This window comes from Tursiops truncatus, chromosome 5 (genome assembly GCF_011762595.2).
Source record: "Tursiops truncatus isolate mTurTru1 chromosome 5, mTurTru1.mat.Y, whole genome shotgun sequence".
Taxonomy (NCBI): domain Eukaryota; kingdom Metazoa; phylum Chordata; class Mammalia; order Artiodactyla; family Delphinidae; genus Tursiops; species Tursiops truncatus.
Window position 1 is genome coordinate 47,264,454 of NC_047038.1, and position 19,914 is coordinate 47,284,367.

The following is a 19,914-nucleotide window of genomic DNA, read 5'->3' on the forward strand; positions in this document are numbered from 1 at the left end:
TACTAGTGTAACTGTAGAACTTGTCCATTTCCATCCCACTCTATGCCATACTTACCTGACAGACACAATCAGGAAGAGGTGATCTAAAAACTAAACATCACTTCCTTACAAAAAAAAAAAAAAAAAGATGCCTCTGTTTAGGACATGTGTTTTTTCTTCACAAGTTGTAGTCGATCATTCACTAACTTGTTATCCTAAAGAGGTAACAGTATGCTCCCTGGCTGACCCCTCTACACACACACACACACACACACACACACACACACACACACACACACACACACCCCTACCTTTAACTTCTCATCAACAAAAAAAGCTGAAAACTAGAAGCACAAGGAAAATTAATTTGCTTGTCTGATCAAAAGTGAAATCTCAAATGCCAGGCAAACATTGTGTTCCAATCTATTGCTTTATCATTGGGGACTTTTAAGGGTCCAGGCTGAAAGCAAATGAGTAGGATTTCCTGTGATTTTGTGGAGTGGGTTGGAGCCAAATTATGAAGCCAATGTTTGTCTAGACTCCCATCTCTTGAGGGGCTCATGGGCGCTGAAGTTTAACCTGTGTTCAACCACATTGCCCTTAACCACTCCAATGGGCTGACTTACCTTTCCTGATGCCATATGAAAAATATAAATACCTGCTTATAAGGTAATAGAGTACAGCGCTATGTGTAATAGAATAAAGAACATTTCCGTCCATCCTGTCACATCATACGCTTTATCATTTCAGGAGGCGAATATGAAACAAGTTGAATATAGGTCAACAAGATGGAGTTCTTGCCTTAAAAAGCATAAATTTTTCTTTCAGTGACTATTATTTTAGTATGTCACCATACCATACTCTACAGAGATATAAAGACAAATATTCTAAGCATACTGCTCTCATCATATAGTAAATCCTTATGAACTATGGTTTAGATTGTCTTAATTGGATTGGATTGGATTGGATTAGATCAAAATGAATAAGAAGTAAAGCATCCCCCCCCCTTTCATATCATTTTTAAAATGATTTCTTAGTTGGGTATAAAGTGAAGAATACATCGAATGATATTTAAACTGCCTTGCATATAGACTACTATAAACAGCCTTTATCCAACCAGGTAGATTTGATTAGAAAACTGAAAGTGATTTCATCATGATAGGCTGAGAAATTATAATGAATACATTCTATCAAGATGTATTACTTAAAGTAATAATAATTGAATGTAAGATGCTTTAAGTAAACCCTGTTTAAAAATAGCTCATTAGGTATAGGTATATCTTGATAAAAACTTTTTTATATCACAGATTTACAGACACAGAAATGCTTCTTATAAAAGAAATATATGAGACTTTTAGTACGATTAGTTCTCTTTAAGAGACAGAAAAAACCCTAACTTATCATACACTATATTGATGTAATACCTAGCTTAGTACATTTATATATGTAAGTCACTGAAAAAGATCCTTGAAGTGTAAATGATTTGCCACATTTAGTTGTTAAGCAACTATTTCTACCAGTTAGCAAAGTATTACCTTAAAAGGACAGTCTTATAACAAAGAGATTTGCTGCAGACTCCTGATGTTTTAACCTCTGTTGCTTTAAATCCACACACTTTGAACAAAGTTCTAATAGTTTCTTGGAAATTAACAACAGCTGCATATAGATGTATCACTTTATTCATTCATTTATTACATATAAAATAATTAAAAACTAATTTAAAGGTAAGGTAGAAAAGGAGAGAACTTTTTAATTTTACATCTTTCCAGTCACCTTAAAATCTCACACAATGATTGGGAAAGTGTTCTCACCGAAAATCATATTTGGCCTAATGTACCTGAAAATAAAATATAACCATGTTATTTATAAATGAAGAAATTTCGTAACAGTTAATTGGACATGCAATTCAACAAAGTGTGTCTCAAATCTTCATGGTTATGCTTGTAGCTCTCATTTATGGATGACAATTATTCTTCATAAGCTAGCTGATAGAAAGAAGTGTACGCTCTTTATCTAGATTGATTCTCCTTTTGCTTTTTTCTGTCGTGACGGATGTAGCTGAGGAGTATACTGTTGAGCTGTTGCAATAAGTCATAAAAGGGAAACAAAGTCTTTTTCCTCTAGACTTGTAGAACCTTGGAGACTGTGAAGATTTGAGGATTATCTTTTCAAATATAAAACAACAGAATAAGCCAGACATAAAGGTGTACATACCAAATGATTCTATTTATGTCAAGTTCAAAAACAGGGGCAAATAATCTGTGGTCCTGTCAGGGTAGTGGTTACTTACCCTTGGGGTTGGGCCTCTGGAGTGATGGTCAATGGTGTGTTTTTGGATATGGATGCTGGTTACATGAGTGAGTTCAGTTTGTGACTATTTATTACCTATTCATTTATCTTATGGATATATGTTATACCTCAGTAAAAAGTCCAAAATTTTAAAATAATAATAATAAAAGAATAAAAACGTAAAGCATTCAGATTTCTTTCTCCAATAGTACATTCTAAAGGGACTCCTATTAGTTACAGATAACAATAGCTGTGTTGTCCCAAGTCATAAGACTATTTAGCAGCAGAACCAGCATTTCAGATCTTCTGCTTCCATGTCTTGTGATTTTTTATTTTTTCCAATCACAAGCTATGCTTACCTCTCAGACCCATGACACAGCCTGCTGGCAGGAAACCTGTTAACCTTTGTCTATGACCTAACACCGTTTGCCATGTTAACAGGTGAGTTGTGTGAGGAGAAGCTGGACTTCTGTGCACAGGACCTGAACCCCTGCCAACACGACTCCAAGTGCATCCTGACGCCAAAGGGATTCAAGTAAGTCCGAGGCTGCTTTGGGGCTCACAAATGGGGGAGGAGGGCCTTTCTTTAAGGAACCCTCTTCTTTCAGGACCTAGCTTCACACCTTTGCTCAGGACTTAGAGGACATACTCTCCAGTGTCAATGGAATTTTTATAAATGTTTATCTACAGCATGGGCCTTTTTTAGTACACCAAAGAAAAGAAAATGTTTCCTTTTGTTTTGTGACTTTTCCTGGGAAGTCATGTATGAAATAAAATAGCCTTTGGCTATTTTTAATTAAATTTATTTGGAGGCCAAATAAATTCATAATATCTACTAGGAACTTTATTATCTGAATGGAAGTCTGTGGTAAAATAGGGAGTTTCATTTAATGTAACTGAAAATGTTTTCTTATGCAACAATACTTTACCCAAGAGGAGGAAGACAGAGTGACCATATGTCCCAGGTTGCCTCAGTACAATATCCGTTTATGCCTCTTGTCTCACTGTAGCTATTAATAGTGTCTCCTTCACACACATGTGTGTTGTGTGGGATGATAAAACACACAGTCACACCAGGTAGCAATCTTCCTGAAGTACGTTTGGTATCAAATGAAATTATTCCTTTGCCACAATTCTGAAATATTTTAAGGGTCTATCAACAGCAACTTCTCTTCTTAGGCCGTAGATTAGAAATCATCTGGTCCAAATTCTTCACTTTAAACATGAGGAAACCACAACCAAGAGAGGTCGGTGGCTGTCCAGAGGTCTCAGTGTTATTCACTGGCAGAGCTGGAGCTGGGTTTTATACTTCCCAGTTGGGTGATTGTTCTAGTGCAGGTTATCTCTAAGAAGCTTTATACTTTATGACCATTACTGTTGGTTTGTTACAGAAGGTGAGCTGGGTTCTCAGAAATGACACTGTAGTGTTCAGGTTGAGTTGTGCCTACAAGAGACAACTAGCAAATAGCTTTACTGGTTTCTTTACCCAATATTTATTGAGCACCTGCCATGGGTCAGGGCATGAGTAATGTTACCATCTTACGTTTTTGTGGCACTTTATAGCTACTCACTCTCCCATTCTTTATCTTCTCAGTGAAATGACTCAGGCTTAGTTGCCATAGGATTCAGAGAATTAAAAATTACTCCAGTCAGGAACAGTTTTCTAAGAGTAGATGGGATTAGAGCTGGGACTCTAACATTTTTTTAAATTTTATTTTATATTGGAGTGTAGTTGATGAACAATGTTTTGTTAGTTTCAGGTATACAGCAAAGTGATTCAGTTATACATATAGATGTATCTATTCTTTTTCAAATTCTTTTCCCATGGGACTCTAACATATTAATACTTGTCAACAGATTATCAGACATTCTTACTTGAATGGGAGGTGGGGTCAGTATCACCGGACCACACCTGGATTTCAAAGACCAATCAGAATAAAATATTTATTCTCAAGTTTTATTTAGAGAACAGTTTTTGATTCAATTTGATTTAAAATTCATTATTTTAGAATATACAGATTCAGTTGCAGCACCTGCTGATTCCATTTGATGCCTTTTTGGGAAAGAAAAGAATATATTTGATTCTATTTTTCATTATATTTTATAGTTTTTTATAGTTTTTTATATTTTATAGTTTCCTCTGTGGAAAAAACAAAAGTCTTATTGAAATCTTTATTTTATACAAAATCCTGTATTGCATTTTGTTCATCCAAATACTGTATGTAAATTATTTTAATTCATATTGTCTTTGATCTGCACACAATGAATTTGGCAAATTGAACGTCAGTCATTTAGGTAACAACTGTTATCATTTCTTAGAGAAATTGGCCAGTAAAGCAGATGGTTTTCCAGAACTGCCTATCTGCTGGATAAGCTCTGTGCATTGTAATGACAAGATAAAGTATTAGTAACACTTACCGGAAACCATTAAAAACTGAGTAGTTCATCTTCAAAAAGACTAACGATTAATTCAGTATTTTCTATTACTATCAGCTAAATTGCACACTTTTTATAGCGCATCTTACTGGATTAAGGATTAGCTGATTTGGAAACCCATTGTTTTCAGCAGTAATTTGTGAGTTTTACGTAGTTTAGCAGAAAACAGGTTAAGTCATAGCATTTGCTATTACTCCCATATTATAAATAATCACACACTGTGACAAAGGGAGTTGCAAAAAATAAATGGACTTAAAAACCAAGACTATATGAAGCTGCTAAAGAAAATTTCTGCTGACAAATATTGTTTGGACAAGATGTACTGTTAACTTCAGCTACATTTTCTTACTACTAAGCTAACAGAGCTGGTTTTACTTTTCTTGCTTTATTATATACCTCATCAATCTCCTAAATTGTTTTGAGATATTTTTAGACCATGATATGCCATAAACAGTATTTTCAAGCATGCATCTTACTTAGTCAGCTTTGGGGCTTCTAAACAGTATATTTTACATTCTTTGCTTTCTTCCTCACTCCTTGCCAGAGTTCGGGGAATATGATACCTTTTACTGATAATACAAGCTTTAAGGAATTCTTAATTAAATATTTTCTTCCTGTTTTGAAACTCGGTCTAAGGAGCCAAAGAAAGACAAAAATGTTGGTCTCATAATGTGACTCCAAGTCCTAATGGGCTCGTAAAACAGTATCTGTAGAGAAAAAAATATATAAAATAGCTCTTAAACAGCCACTATGGTGAATACGTGGTTCTCTTATCTTTTACTTTGATTTCTTTTCTCAGGTAAATAATTCAGAGTGTTTCAAAGCATTTCTTCTTTCTTTTAATGCTCTGTACTTGAGCAGCTCTGGTCAAATTAACATTGATGGAAGCCCTTTTCTCAGGCCCCGTCCATCTTTTTGAGAATGTCTATGGCCACTTAGAATCCATTTAACTTCAGACTTGTTTGCTTAGTTACGATTTAGCGTGAAAACCACTGGCTCTAGAGCAAGCATGCTGATGCAGTGAGCTCATTTTATTCCTTAAGTCATACACACAGAGCTAAAAGTCTGTGTTACCCTTAGAGGGTATATACTCCCATTTATCTTATTAATTCATCATTTGTCCAGTAACTCTTAAATCCTGATTTTGCATTTTTAGGCAAAACCCTTGGCATTCAATAATATCCACATTCACTAGGGTGTTTTTAATTATCCTCATTCACTTAAATCCTAATGGCTTTGAAATAGAAAACTGAATAATTAGTACAGTCTAAACCATAAATACTTTTTTAGAATTATAAAAACTTATATAGAATTATTTTTTAAACCTACCATTTATTGATCATGCATTATGTATTAACTACTATAGTAATTATTTTACAGATAGTGTTTTTATTTAATCTTTTAACAAACCTGTGAGATGGAAATTATTATATACATATTATAGATGAGGAAAGGAACACTTAGAGAGATGAAGTAATGTAGTCAAGATTACATACACTTAAGGATGAAACCAGAATATGAACACAGTTCTTCTGCCTAATTGCAAAGTGCAAATTCTATAAGGCTAAAACATAATTTCCTGGTTTATTTGTTTTTTTTAAAGTCAGTGAACCCTTTCTTAAACCTCAAACAGAAACACTTATGGAAGCCCAATGTGTAAAACTAATGAATCACAGCAGGAGAGTATTGTTTGGGGGGGGCAGTGCAGAGGGAAGCTGACAGAGGCCCCCTCCCCGGCTATGGCCATTATCTTTGGGGGTTCCATGGTCCCCTATTGCCCCACAAAGCATAGTTTAATAACCACTGCATGTGCCATATTGCTTTTCCTTGGGCACCCTTAAAATCCCGCATCCTTGGTGTCAGAGCTAGACATTCCAATGGTCAGCACTGGTGAAAGAGATTTTAAAGGGAACCCTGAGTAATCAATTATCTAACGGTACAGAGCAGTGGTTAGATATTCAGGCTTTCTTGTCAGATTGCTTGGGTTCAGTTCCTGGCTGTGTACAAGCTAGATGTCCTTGGGCAAGACATTTAACCAATCTGTGCCTTGTTTCCTCACCTGTAGAGTGGAGTCATGGTATCACGGATGTCACAGGGCTGTGGAGAGAATTCAATGAGTCCATGATGCAAAATGATTAGAACAGGGCCTGAAACAAAGTGCTCAAAGAACATCAGCTGTATTATTATCCCTGGTTCTTCACCATCAGTGCAGCCGAGACCCCTTCTGTCCCATACCACCAGAGTGAACAGGCTGAAAAGCTGTCCGGGGATGGGCCCCAGGAATTTTGTATCCGTTCCCCTGCCCCACCCAGTTAGGTCAGCCCCCATTCTGCCATAACGATAATCTGGATTCATGGTGAATTAGGGTATCCAATGCTAACATATTTGCTTTTCATAAAATTATCCTTTACTGTAATGCACCCAGTCTCTGTTGGAAAATTTAAAGTGTTAATTGTTCTTAAGATATGCTTAATATTCTTAATAAATTTTACAACACAGCACTTTTACCGTGTCAGCAGCTCAAATGAATTAGACAGCTGAAAATAGAGGACACCACGGGCAGGTAAAGTGGGGGAAGAAGGGAGGGACACACCCTGGTGTGATTAGTCTATTCTTATTTGGATTGTGGATGCTCACTGTCATCAGAGAGGGAAAATTGCTGTTCCTCTGAGAGATCACGGTGAGAAACCATGGCATACTTTGCAGATCAGTACTATTTTCTAGGCATCTGTTAATTTTTAAACTTTATGAGCCTGTTCTAAATATGTTTTTGCAAAGACAGCACCAGTTGTTTCCTAGATGAAATGCAACTCTTTTACTTATTTTGGCTCAGTTGGGTTTGAAACTATGTACCTGCTTGTTCAAACAGATGTGACTGCACGCCGGGATACATAGGCGAACACTGTGACATTGACTTTGATGACTGCCAAGATAACAAGTGTAAAAACGGAGCCCACTGCACTGATGCAGTGAACAGTTATACATGCATCTGCCCCGAAGGTTACAGGTAAAAGTGCAAGTACACATTTGTATTTAGAGCTAGGTGCTAACAGGGCTTAATTCATATTGGCAATTAAGTAACGTCTAATTGAGTATTTTCTCTGTTTATTCTTCAGTGGCTTGTTTTGTGAGTTTTCTCCACCCATGGTTCTCCCTCGTACCAGCCCCTGTGATAATTTTGATTGTCAGAATGGAGCTCAGTGCATCATCAGGATAAATGAGCCAATATGCCAGTGTTTGCCTGGCTACCAGGGAGAGAAGTGTGAAAAATTGGTCAGTGTGAACTTTGTAAACAAAGAGTCTTATCTTCAGATCCCTTCTGCCAAGGTTCGGCCTCAAACAAACATCACTCTTCAGGTAAGATTCCCCCACTACCAAGAGCTAATCTCATTTTAAAACAATTCAGCTGCCAAATATAAACATACGTGGTGGTTTGTGAGTGATGTTATTTCTTAAATAGACAGTTACATACTGCATAGCACAATGATAGAAAATGCTACTTGTATGAAAAGCTTCTATTCTTCTCTCTAACATTTGTGTCTTTCAAAACTAAATGGGCACTAGGTATTTTTATTCACTACTTGATCATATAAAACACACACACAGAGACAAAGCAACAAAATCTCTCTCTTTGTTTTGCGCTCAGGTAATGGCATTTTATTCATTTATTTTTATGGCTCTGCAGTTCAGGTTCTGCACGGTAGCGGGGGGCGGGCGCTGGGGGAGCTTTCGTTAGGAAACCTGCAGCTGAGAACAGCACAGGTGAGACAGAACATACCTTGGCAGAAGTGTCAGCAGGTGTCTTTTAACTTCGACGTGAAATTAACAAACTCAAGTATTATCATAAGTCTTCCCACCAAGTCACCGTGTACCTTTGAGCAAGTTATTCAAACCCCTATAGACAAGATTACGCTAGGTTAGGGTGATAAATTTAGGGTACCTGGGGCAAATTGGGGCTGCATATTTGTTCTGTTTTGAATTCAAAGAAATGTGACCAATTTCCTATAAAACCCGTTCCATATTTGGTTTACCCTGGCACTTCAGTGAGGGGCAGGGGCTTCTTGAGAAGTCGTGAGGAATGGGACCCTGGAAGGCAGACCAGCCTTCTTTAGAAAAGCCTGGCCCCCTAACTTCCAACGTTTGCCATCCGTCTTGTTATGAGAAGTACCCAGTGGTGTTCAGGCTTAAGTCCTGATTTTTACTGAGCTGGTCCTTCAAAAGCCCGGAAAAGTCAGAAAGAAGGATAAAAACAGAGATTTTTCCCTGGTCACACCATAATTTAACGTGTAATATGAAAATCCATCTTGCTCGATGCAGTCACATTTCACATATGCCATAAATAAAGCCCATAACAGGAGCAAAAAGCAGGTAAGTGAAAATCTCCAGCAAAGGAAATTCTAAGCACGTTCAGTGATGTTAACTTAAGTACTTCTTATTGTTCTTTTTAACAGAACGGAAATGTGACCATTTTGTTCCTGATTAGATTTTATCGTTCTCTGCTTAGACAATATAGTTTGATATCTAAGGGGGAAAGCTTGATTTACTTTAAACACTGTGGACTCTAATGATATGGAAAATATCTTTCAATTTTAATTTGCTGAAGTATAAATTATGTGATGTCCTTGTTTTTGCATATTTCATAGGACATGAATCTTTAAGCTTTATCATTGCCAATATGCAGAAAGAGAATAAATATATAAGTTCATGAATGTAAAAAGAGCTTTTTGAAGTTCTTTATGAATTTATTTGCAACAGAGTAATCCAGGAACAGGTCATCTTTCAAGTAATCATTTCAATGTGCGTTAGTATTTTATCAGAGCCATAAAGAAGAAATAAACCATAGTAAAAAACTCATTACTAAGAAGTCTTGTTCCTTCTTAATGAAATATGTCTGGATGACTGTTTGTCCTACTAATGTCAAGGTTACTTCCCACTAGATTGCCACAGATGAAGATAGTGGAATCCTCTTGTATAAGGGTGACAAAGACCATATCGCCGTAGAGCTCTACCGGGGACGTGTTCGTGCCAGCTATGACACCGGCTCCCACCCAGCTTCTGCCATTTACAGGTGAAGATCTGTCACTTACTGGTAAAGGTGAAAATAATTGCTTAATGCAGAACTGCCTCTCCTCTCTTATTGTGTCATGGGGAAGGGAGGGAATAATTTGGCTACAGCAGACTTTATGATAGGTGTGTTAGAGGCCTGGCAGTAGCAGACAGCATACTCAAGTTGGATAATTAAGGAGAGATTTATAAGAGGACTGTACAAAGATTGGTTGGGACAGTATAGTAATCTGGAGCTAGTAACTAGGTATACTGCTAGTGTCCATGGGCTTGAAAGAGAGAGGGGAGGCAGCAGTTATGGAAATCGATGCTCAGAAAAGGAATTGTGGAGAGGACTGCATGACAGGAGCTCAGGGAAGGAACCAGGGTTTTAAATGCATGATCCCAAAAATCTCCTGTACCCCTGCTTCCCTCTGGCCAAATCAGATGCCAGAAAACAAGGAACCCACTGATCTCAGTAATATAGCTCACACATGAGCCTCCCAGGGCTCAGAACAGGCTGAAGACAGGTGGAGAGTAGCCCTAGAGAAACAGCTGCAGGATACCCAGCACAGGGACAAATTTAAAGTTACTATTCATGCAACACATATTTATCGAGCACCTACTATGCGCCAGGCACTGTTCTAAGCTTTCAGCAACAGAGCTTCTGCCCTTAGGAAGCTTACAAGTAATAAGCCAATGGGCAGCTACAAGATGTGTATTATCTGATCATTCTGTTGGAAGTTTTATAATAATATTATGGTATTGATGATATATTGAAGACATGAATGGGGTGGGATTCACGGGGTGGGATTTTCCTGAAAGTGTGCTTTTTGCATAAGACTAACCTTCAGAGCCCCTCTGTTGCATCTCAACACCAGTCGCCCTGCAGACGTTACCTAGTTGATTTCTTCACATGTACGAATAACTGCTACCATTTAGAGAAAGGTCGCAAAGTCATAGGCAGTCCGTTTTTCCAGGCAGATATCTTAAATGAACTGAACTGGCTAATTGCAGGAAAAGAATATTCTCTCATCCTTTTATTCTTGAAAAGATTTTAAGCTTTTAGAGAAGCACTCCCCTGTTACACATAGCCTTGGTGTTGGCAATATAATAGGAGTGGTTATGACCGGAGTGAACTAAAAGCAAATCTTTGTCAAAACAGGACTAGACTACATCTGCTCAGGTCTCCCTGAATGCTGCCATGTGAAAATGTGGGCCCAGGTTTTGCCAGAACTTGTGATTTTTCAAGAAAAGACAGAAATCTGGCTTTTTTAAATATAAAGTTTTCCCTTCAGTATGGATTCACATTTTTTTTAAATACCATACGTGGCAAACAAAACACATTTGTAGCCCAAACATGCTGGGTAAAAGTTTGTGGCCATTGATGGAGACATAAAATGGAAATACTGGCCTTTATGATCTTGATATTATACTTATATATTTTCAGTGTGCTTCACATGTTATTTAATCTTTCATAACGGTTCTGGGAAATTGGATGCCCATTGTAGCCATGAATGGAATTCAGTAAGTCCTTTTGGTGGTAAGCTAACCCACTTGGGAATATTTAGAGCATGGAAACAAACACATAATTATTGGTTTCCAAGCAGAATACAATAGTTACTTCATCTCTAAATGGTGATGAATTAGTGCCAATATTTTAAATGTTGCTAGGCCTTAAATGTTATAGCCTCAATTTGTTTCAGCTCATGAAAAGATTTCAGAATATTGATCTTATGGTTCATTTTTGGTATTTTGTGTGTTTGTTTTGTTTTATGCAATGAAACAGCATAGAACTGTCAGGAACCATAGTGAAAGTTCTTGGAGTTGACTTACTAAAGCTAGTGTTCACATAAAATGTACTTAAAATATTTCTAGATAAGTTGTAAAAACCCAAGTGATTATATCCAAATGAGGATTTACTCTAAAGAGCTTATTTTGAGTTTATGTTCATCACCATTTTTGCCTAACTAATAGAGTATACCCTGTAACATCTATAAAAAAGGATAATATCACATCACACAGTTTTTGTTATGAACCAGATATAGATGTTTCTGCTTGCAGACCATCTAATGGAGACATCTGTTATAAGGTCCAGAGCAAACATAACTTTTATTTATTTATTGCTTTTTAGTTTATGGCCAACAATCAACAAAAGTTAGTGTATTATTTTTATTTTTTTAAAGAAATTTATTTATTTTTGGCTGCTTTGTGTCGTTACTGCACGTGGGCTTTCTCTAGTTGCGGTGAGTGGGGGCTACTCTTCGTTGCGGTGCGCGGGCTTCTCATTGTAGTGGCTTCTCTTGTTGCGGAGCACGGGCTCTAGGCACGTGGGCTTCAGTAGTCGTGGCATGTGGGCTCAGTAGTTGTGGTTCGCAGGCTCAGTAGTTGTGGCTCACAGGCTTAGTTGCTCCACAGCATGTGGGATCTTCCCAGAGCAGGGATCAAACCCGTGTCCCCTGCATTGGCAGGCAGATTCTTAATCACTGTGCCACCAGGGAAGTCCCAGTGCATTATTTTTAAGTTAAAGAAAAGAAGCAACAATCACTGAGAATTCAGATAGAGAGATAATTGATTAATTGATTGATGTGGATATAATATATGGATACTATATATATATATGTATATATATAATGTATGAATATAGTAGTATCCCAATTGACATTTTTAAATGCTTTTGTGAAATAGAGGCTACTGAGAACATTAAATTATTTCAACACACCAGGAGAATCTAGTTTTTAACAAGTAATAATCATAGTGGCTGAGATGTATGTGCAAATCTAGGCTTAGCAATTACTATATATAAACTTTAGCAAGGTCTTTAATTTTTATGTGTTTCAGAATCCATATCTGTAAATAATAATGTAACACCTGCCCCATCAATTCATTACAAGGATTTAATTCTACACTCAGCTCTGTCCTCACTCCTCACTCACTTTGTCTTCATTCCCGTCTCCCTTCTAGCAATAGAGGAAAATCTTTTTGGTGTCTCTTTCTGGAGTGTAGCAAGAGTTGAAAGTAAATCCTCTCTTCTCATACATTGACACTGGAAGTACATGTTGTTTACAATTTCTATGGAGAGCAATTTGGAAACATCTTTCCCACTACTGGGAATTTACCCTAAAGTTATACCTGTGACATAGAAATGACATATGCACAAGGTAATTCACTGTGGCAGAGGTTGTAAAAACAAAAGTTAGGAAACAACCCAAGTTTCTAACTAAATAACTCCGGGGCAGCCACACAATGGAATGTGCTGTTAAAAAGAAAGAGGGAGTGAGAGAGGGAAAGAGGGAACAAGAAAGTTCTCTATCTATGATATTGAAAGATTTCCAAGGTCTATTGCTCAGTATATATAAAAAAAAAAGTAAGGCAGAACAGTGTCAAAGGTGGGTAAATAAGTATATGTGTTTTTATTTCCATGTACTTGCATAAGGAAAAAACTTGGGATAGAGAGGAAAGAGTGGGGCTGAGGCACAACTTGTGTATAAATACCATTTTATATCATTCTGATTTTTGAACCATTTGAATGTCATTACAACTCAGTACTAAAATTGAAGCAATAGAAAAGAGCAGGTGCTCTAAAGACAGTCTGCCTTGATTCAAGTCCCAGCTCTGCCATCTATTAACTGTGTGTCTTGGGCAGATTGCATAAGCTCTCTGGTCCTCACCTGGTAAATGGAAATAATAAATCATAGTTCCATCTTTGCAGGATCGTGGTAAGAATGTTATGATTTGATGCATGTGGAGTATTTAGAATAAAGCATACCAAATAGTAAGCAGTACTACTAGCTGTTGGGATCATAAATTCAGAATGTCCAAAACTAAGTTCATTTCCTTTGCTTCACCCTGGTGCATTCCTAATTTCATTGAGAGGTATCACCATCTTCTTGGTCATCTTAGGTGAAATGAAGTTACTCTTAACCTTTTTCTTTCACCTTCAATTTGAAGTTTGTCCAAGTCTTAATTCTGCTCTTACTAATTTTCTGGCATTCATCTAAATGCCTCTATCCTTGCTCAGGCCTTATTAGAATATGTACTCTAATGAAAAGTACTACTTCTCCATCATTACAACAAAATCCATCAATAATATTGTTGCCATCAGATTTCCCATAAGTAGCTTAATAAATATTTTGTTTGGTTGAATTAAATTTTCAAATCTTGTTGTGTTTCCACTTTATATAACTTTATTAAAAACGCATCACACTAGGGAATTCCCTGGTTGTCCAGTGGTTAGGACTCAGTGCTTTCACTGCCGAGGGCCTGGGTTCAATCCCTGGTCAGGGAACTAAGATCCCACAAGCCACATGATGTGGCCAAAAAAAATCACACTGATGTTTTTAAAAGGGGATATTTTTACATATCCTTACATCAGAGAATTTGAGTTCAGTTAATTGCATGATTTTATGTTATATAAGATTTACCTTGGTAAAACTTTGTTTCCCAAATTATGCAGTATCTAATGTGCTATTGGAGCATCACATATGGGAGTAATGTCATATATCAGGTGCCTCGTTTCAATTGCCTGGTTAATTTTCAACACTGATGGAAATGGATTTTGTGGGGTTTTTTGGTTTTTTTTTTTTTTACATCTTTATTGGAGTATAATTGCTTTACAATGGTGTGTTAGTTTCTGCTTTATAACAAAGTGAATCAGTTATACATATACATATGTTCCCATATCTCTTCCCTCTTGCATCTCCCTCCCTCCCACCCTCCCTATCCCACCCCTCCAGGTGGTCACAAAGCACCGAGCTGATCTCCCTGTGCTATGCGGCTGCTTCCCACTAGCTATCTACCTTACGTTTGGTAGTGTATATATGTCCAGGATTTTGTTTATTTTAGCAAAATGAAATCTGTTAAATTAGGGGAAACTGTCATCCATTATTATTGTTTCTATTGTAGTATATTTTGGGGTTTAAAATGTTTGATCTTATGCCCTACCAGCTCCCAGCTGTTCCAGGTCCCAGCCATTTGAGTGGTCCTGGCTGAGCCCCTAGACCCTGGGAACAAGGATGTTCTTTCCCACTGTACCACATCTAAATTTCAGAGCCTCAAAACCAAAAAGAAAAGGAAAAAAAAATTAAAAAATAAAATGTTTGACCTTAGATGTCAATTATTGTCTCAAACGAATTGATATGAGAACTATTATTTCATGGAATTATGTTTAGAGGTAGTAGTTAACAAAGATGTGCGTTTAAGAAAACCCAAATGTGGTAAATGTTTATTTTCCAGTAGAACTAAAGCGGCGTGCACATTGTCTCATTTTACTTCTTACATTTGAGAGAAGATCGTGCTTTCCTGTAGCCATGTATACTGCTAACAAGGCCAGGCGTACAGGCAGTGGTGTAGAGCTAGCACCAGATTCACCTGAAAGGTGTGTTAAAATACAGAGTACCGGGCTGCACCTCTAGTTTGTGATTCAGATCTCAGATAAGCCCCAAATGTTCATTTCTACAAGTTTCCAGGTGATGCTCTGATCCAGGGACCACAATATGAGAACCATTTATGGAAAAGGAATATATTTGGGCTGTGCTCTGAGAGCTAATGGTGTGCATCACTTCTCACATCCAAGTTCTAAGACCTCTGTTTGATGCAGCCTTGTTGAGAGTAATTTCTGCCATAGTAATCAGCAAATGCTACAAATCCAGACTCATTCTTTTTACAGAGAGCCAGTTGTTAAACATTTGCCTGAACCCTGCTAAGAGATCTAATCAGCAGACAAAGACAACGTTAGCAGCCCAACAAGTGAATGAATGTAGAATACGGCACACATGCCTACTTGTTACAGTGCTTGGAGAATAGCATAAAGAGGGACGTGGTGGTAGTGCCATGAATGAATGAATGACAGCCCAAACTTGAAGCCAACATCAGCGGTAGTCCCTCAGACAGGCATAGAGTAACACATTATTTTCTCAATTAAGCTGTTCATTGATTGCCCTTCAAAATGACTTTCTTTTCATCTAGATGGGCAGAAACTTTTTTAAAAATCGTTAATGACAATTGTATGCTTCTTTCTTTAGGTTCAAATTAATGTCATTTTCCAAACCAGATAGTTTCTTTGGAAACATAGTCGACTACTATTTAAAAATTAAGAAATCAGGTGCACACGTTACAAAGGTACAGTACTGTACCATGCCTTCCTCAGTTTCAGTATTCAGGGAACCTGCACAACTTCAGGGGACTTTCCCCCGCAGACTGTTAGGTTGGTTGGCTACACAGTCTCTGGGTTATGCAACTTACAAGCTTATGTTAGGGAAAAAAAAAAATAATAATTAGTCTCATTGGAAAGACAGACCGTTTCCATGATAAACACTCAGCCATTCTTGACTATGCTGTATGAGAAGGCACCACTTTTTATCAGCTTCACGACTTTGAGCAATTTACCTCACCCTTTATGCTTCCATTTCACGGGGAGACTTGGAAGCAGCTAATGTAAAGTGCCTAGTCGAGTACTAGGCACAGAGTATAATAATTGGTAATGCTGGGGTTTAAGGAGACTCTTCATGCTTGGATACCCAGATACTGAAGAATAAATACCCAACTCCAAATACTGTTGCCCTACATGTGACTCTTACCATATGTTCAAATGTGAAGTCTCTTTCTATTTTAGTGCATTTTTATTTAAATTACATACATAAGGTCCCCAGCTTACGATGTTTCCACTTACGATTTTTCAACGTTATGATGGTACAAAAACAATATGCGTTCAGTAGAAACTATACTTAGAATTTTGAATTTTGATTTTTTTCCCGGGCTAGCTATATGCAGTAGGACGCTCTCTCATGATGCTGGACAGTAGTAGCCTCAGGTCCCAGTCAGCCACACGATCACAAGGGTAAGCACCCCATACACTTACAACCGTTTTGCACCCAGACAACCATTCTGCTTTTCACTTTCCATCCAGTATTCAATAAATTACATGAGATAGTCAACACTTTGTTATAGAATAGGCTTTGTGTTAGATGATTTTGGCAAACTGTAAGCCAGTGTAAGTGTTCTGAGCATGCTTAAGGCAGGCTAGGCAAAGCTATTATGTTCAGTAGATTAAGTGTATTAAGTGCATTTCTTTTAAGTGCATTTTTGACTTACCGTATTTTCAATTTACAATGGGTTAATTGGAACTTAAGCCCATCGTAAGTTCAGGAAGATCTGTAATTTGCTTCAAAATACAACTTTACTTGATAAATTATTTTATAAAACGTTCTTCTGAAAACTCTTATGCTAATACATAAATACCTTTAATCCCACTAGGCTTCCCATTCCTTCCACTCAAAGAAGTGGGCAGGGAAATTTTTTATTAGCATCCACACTTCACAAATGAAGCATCTTTAGACCAGACATATCAAAATGAGGTGGCCAGTTGAATTTGTCTAGTTTTTTATTCCTATTCTATTGCACAGAATATGCCAACAAATACTTGGCAAAAAAGCAGGAGTTCACATAAGCAAAGTGAACTATTTATCTTTACTCCACTGAAATACCTTAAGATTTACAATTGAGATAGAAATGTAACAATATCATTGTTAATGAGTCCTGAAGACATAAAGACAATCAAATACAATCTAGAGCCACTCTTCTTTTAAGCCCCAAGTTTTTAAACTCTTTTTCTATAGCAAACCAAGAGACAATTGAGTAACGGCTTTGTTTTCACACATCCATTTAGAAATCCAAGAAAACAAAATCTCAGGTAATAGATGAGTGTAGTAAAACTGAATTACATAATAAAGGTAGTAAATGCAATTTATCTTCCTAGTGGAAAGGCTCACTGTTAAGTGGTTCACTTGCAACTTTTGTGAGTCATGGAGTATATAGTTCCCTAGGGAGCAGTGAGTGTTTGTCAGTACTTGTCAGGACCCAGAAGGATGTTACACATTGCAGGTGGATAGGTAGGAGATGACCGTGATAGACTGTAAAATCGATGATGTCTTAGTTTTATTCTGCAACAACTGGTGCGTCAATCACTGCTTTTATTTTGAAAGGGTATATAAACAAAGGACTCCTGGGCATCCCCCAGATCTCTGGCTTTAGGAGACAGCATGAAACACCAATTTAGAATACTCTTAGCTCTGCCATATTCTCTTCAGGCCCCATACACACAATACCATCTTAAAACCAAAGACTCTAAAAATATTAATTTCACAATACTTATCTGTTAAAAGCCTGGGCAAAGCCTCACTTAATTCTGAGAAATATAAACCGAATTAAGCTCAGTGGTAACTCTTACCAAGTTCTGGAATCATCAGATTAGACATTGAAAGCTTTTGGGAGGAGAAAAGTGTAGTCAGTCTGAACTTCACTTATAATTGGGAAAAGAGAAGCCAAAAACAAGTTTCAAATCTGTGTATCTCATATGCGTTCAATGATTTTTAGTAAATGTACCAAGTTGTGCAACCATCATATGAGATTTTTTTCCATAGAACTTTATTCCTGGGCTGTTTGGGAGAGAAATCATCTATTAAAGGCTGGCTACTGGTGAGAACAAACACATGCCATTTGTACAGTACTAGATACTCTTCAGGTTTTTTATTTTAAAAGTGATGGATAGGGCTTCCCTGGTGGCGCAGTGGTTGACAGTCCGCCTGCCGATGCAGGAGACACGGGTTTGTGCCCCGGTCCGGGAGGATCCCACATGCCACGGAGCAGCTGGGCCCGTGAGCCATGGCCGCTGAGCCTGCGCGTCCGGAGCCTGTGCTCCGTAACAGGAGAGGCCACAACAGTGAGAGGCCCGCGTACCGCAAAAAAAGAAAAAAAGAAAAAAGTGATGGTAATAGTTAAAAGCACGTACTCTAGAACCAGACAACCTGGCTTCAAATCTGTTTAGCCACTGGCTGTGCCATCTTGGGTACCCTAAGTGCCCAAATTTAGAGTTGTGAGTCTTAAATGAGTTAATGCATGTGAAGTTGCCCCATAGTAGGTGCTGTGCAATTCTTTGATCTTATTACTTGCATTTCCCTAGTGAGGAAAAGAAAGCAGAGAAAAATTACCTGAAGTCACAGTAACTCAGTGTCACACATCTAACAGGAGCTAGGATAAGCTGAGCAAGACTTACCTCCCAACATTATCTTTCAGGATATCACCACTGAAAATTCCAAATTTTTTAATAAAATGCATCTTTTGGATGTCCTGTCCTAAGTATGCCTGGAGGATCTTTACTATCTATAACTGTAATCCAACTAGTATTACTAAATAAACTCTATATGTTTTTTTTTTTTTTTTTTTTTTTTTTTTTTTTTTGCGGTACGCGGGCCTCTCACTGTTGTGGCCTCTCCCGTTGCCCGTTGCGGAGCACAGGCTCCGGATACGCAGGCTCAGCGGCCATGGCTCACGGGCCCAGCCGCTCTGTGGCATGTGGGATCTTCCCGGACTGGGGCACGAACTCGTGTTCGCTGCATTGGCAGGCGGACTCTCAACCACTGCGCCACCAGGGAAGCCCTATATGTTATTCTTAATACAACTCCCCTATCTTTAATTTACTTAACATACATTTATTGAGCATCTACTATTTATCAGACACTACTGGATACATTAAGGAAGAAATAAATAATACAGGGCCCCTGAATTAAAGGAGCTTACAATTAGTGGGAGTTAAAGACATGTACTCAGGAAACAAAAAAAAAAAAAAAAGGAAGAAAGAAAGAAAGAAAAAAGTAAAGAAAGGAATAAAGGAGTAGGAAGTAAAATGAGTTAATAATGAAGCTACCTACCTCCAGCTTCCCAGCTGAAACACTTCTTTAGAGTGTGCAGAACTTTAAAGGTATTAAACCTTTCAGCTACACTGCACCAAACATCATCATCAACAATGACATACTTAGATCAATTGCCTAAGACTGATGTGTGACCAAGAACCAGTTCCCTAGTACAAATGAGTCTTTTTCTTTGCAACTGTAAAGGGAAAAGGGGGGCCCATTATTAATAGTTATAAATTAAATAAGGTCATTGTTCACAGAGTATTCATATAAAACCACTTAAAGAGTTGTATACGATGACAAAGGAAAAAGCAATTGACTACCACCTTCTCTATGTATATCTTTATATTAATATTTTACTTAAAACTTCTAATAATTTGGATATGTCCCCAAAGAAGTTATTATATTTCTGCCAGTCTTTAGCATTATCTTACAATGAATATTAAAAATAAAGCCTGACTAATTTCTTCTTGAAGAA

At 37.6% G+C, this 19,914-nt stretch overlaps 1 protein-coding gene across 5 annotated transcripts in view; it reads left to right on the forward strand.

Moving 5' to 3' along the window:
- Positions 1-19,914, forward strand: part of SLIT2 (slit guidance ligand 2) — a 383,800-nt gene that overhangs the window by 353,127 nt on the left and 10,759 nt on the right. For all 5 annotated transcript variants that reach the window (XM_033856893.2, XM_019928425.3, XM_019928427.3 and 2 more), the window contains 4 exons: positions 2,710-2,803; positions 7,574-7,711; positions 7,821-8,061; positions 9,642-9,772. In XM_033856893.2, coding sequence (XP_033712784.1) covers positions 2,710-2,803; positions 7,574-7,711; positions 7,821-8,061; positions 9,642-9,772 — 604 coding nt within the window. The remainder of the gene's footprint in view (positions 1-2,709; positions 2,804-7,573; positions 7,712-7,820; positions 8,062-9,641; positions 9,773-19,914) is intronic.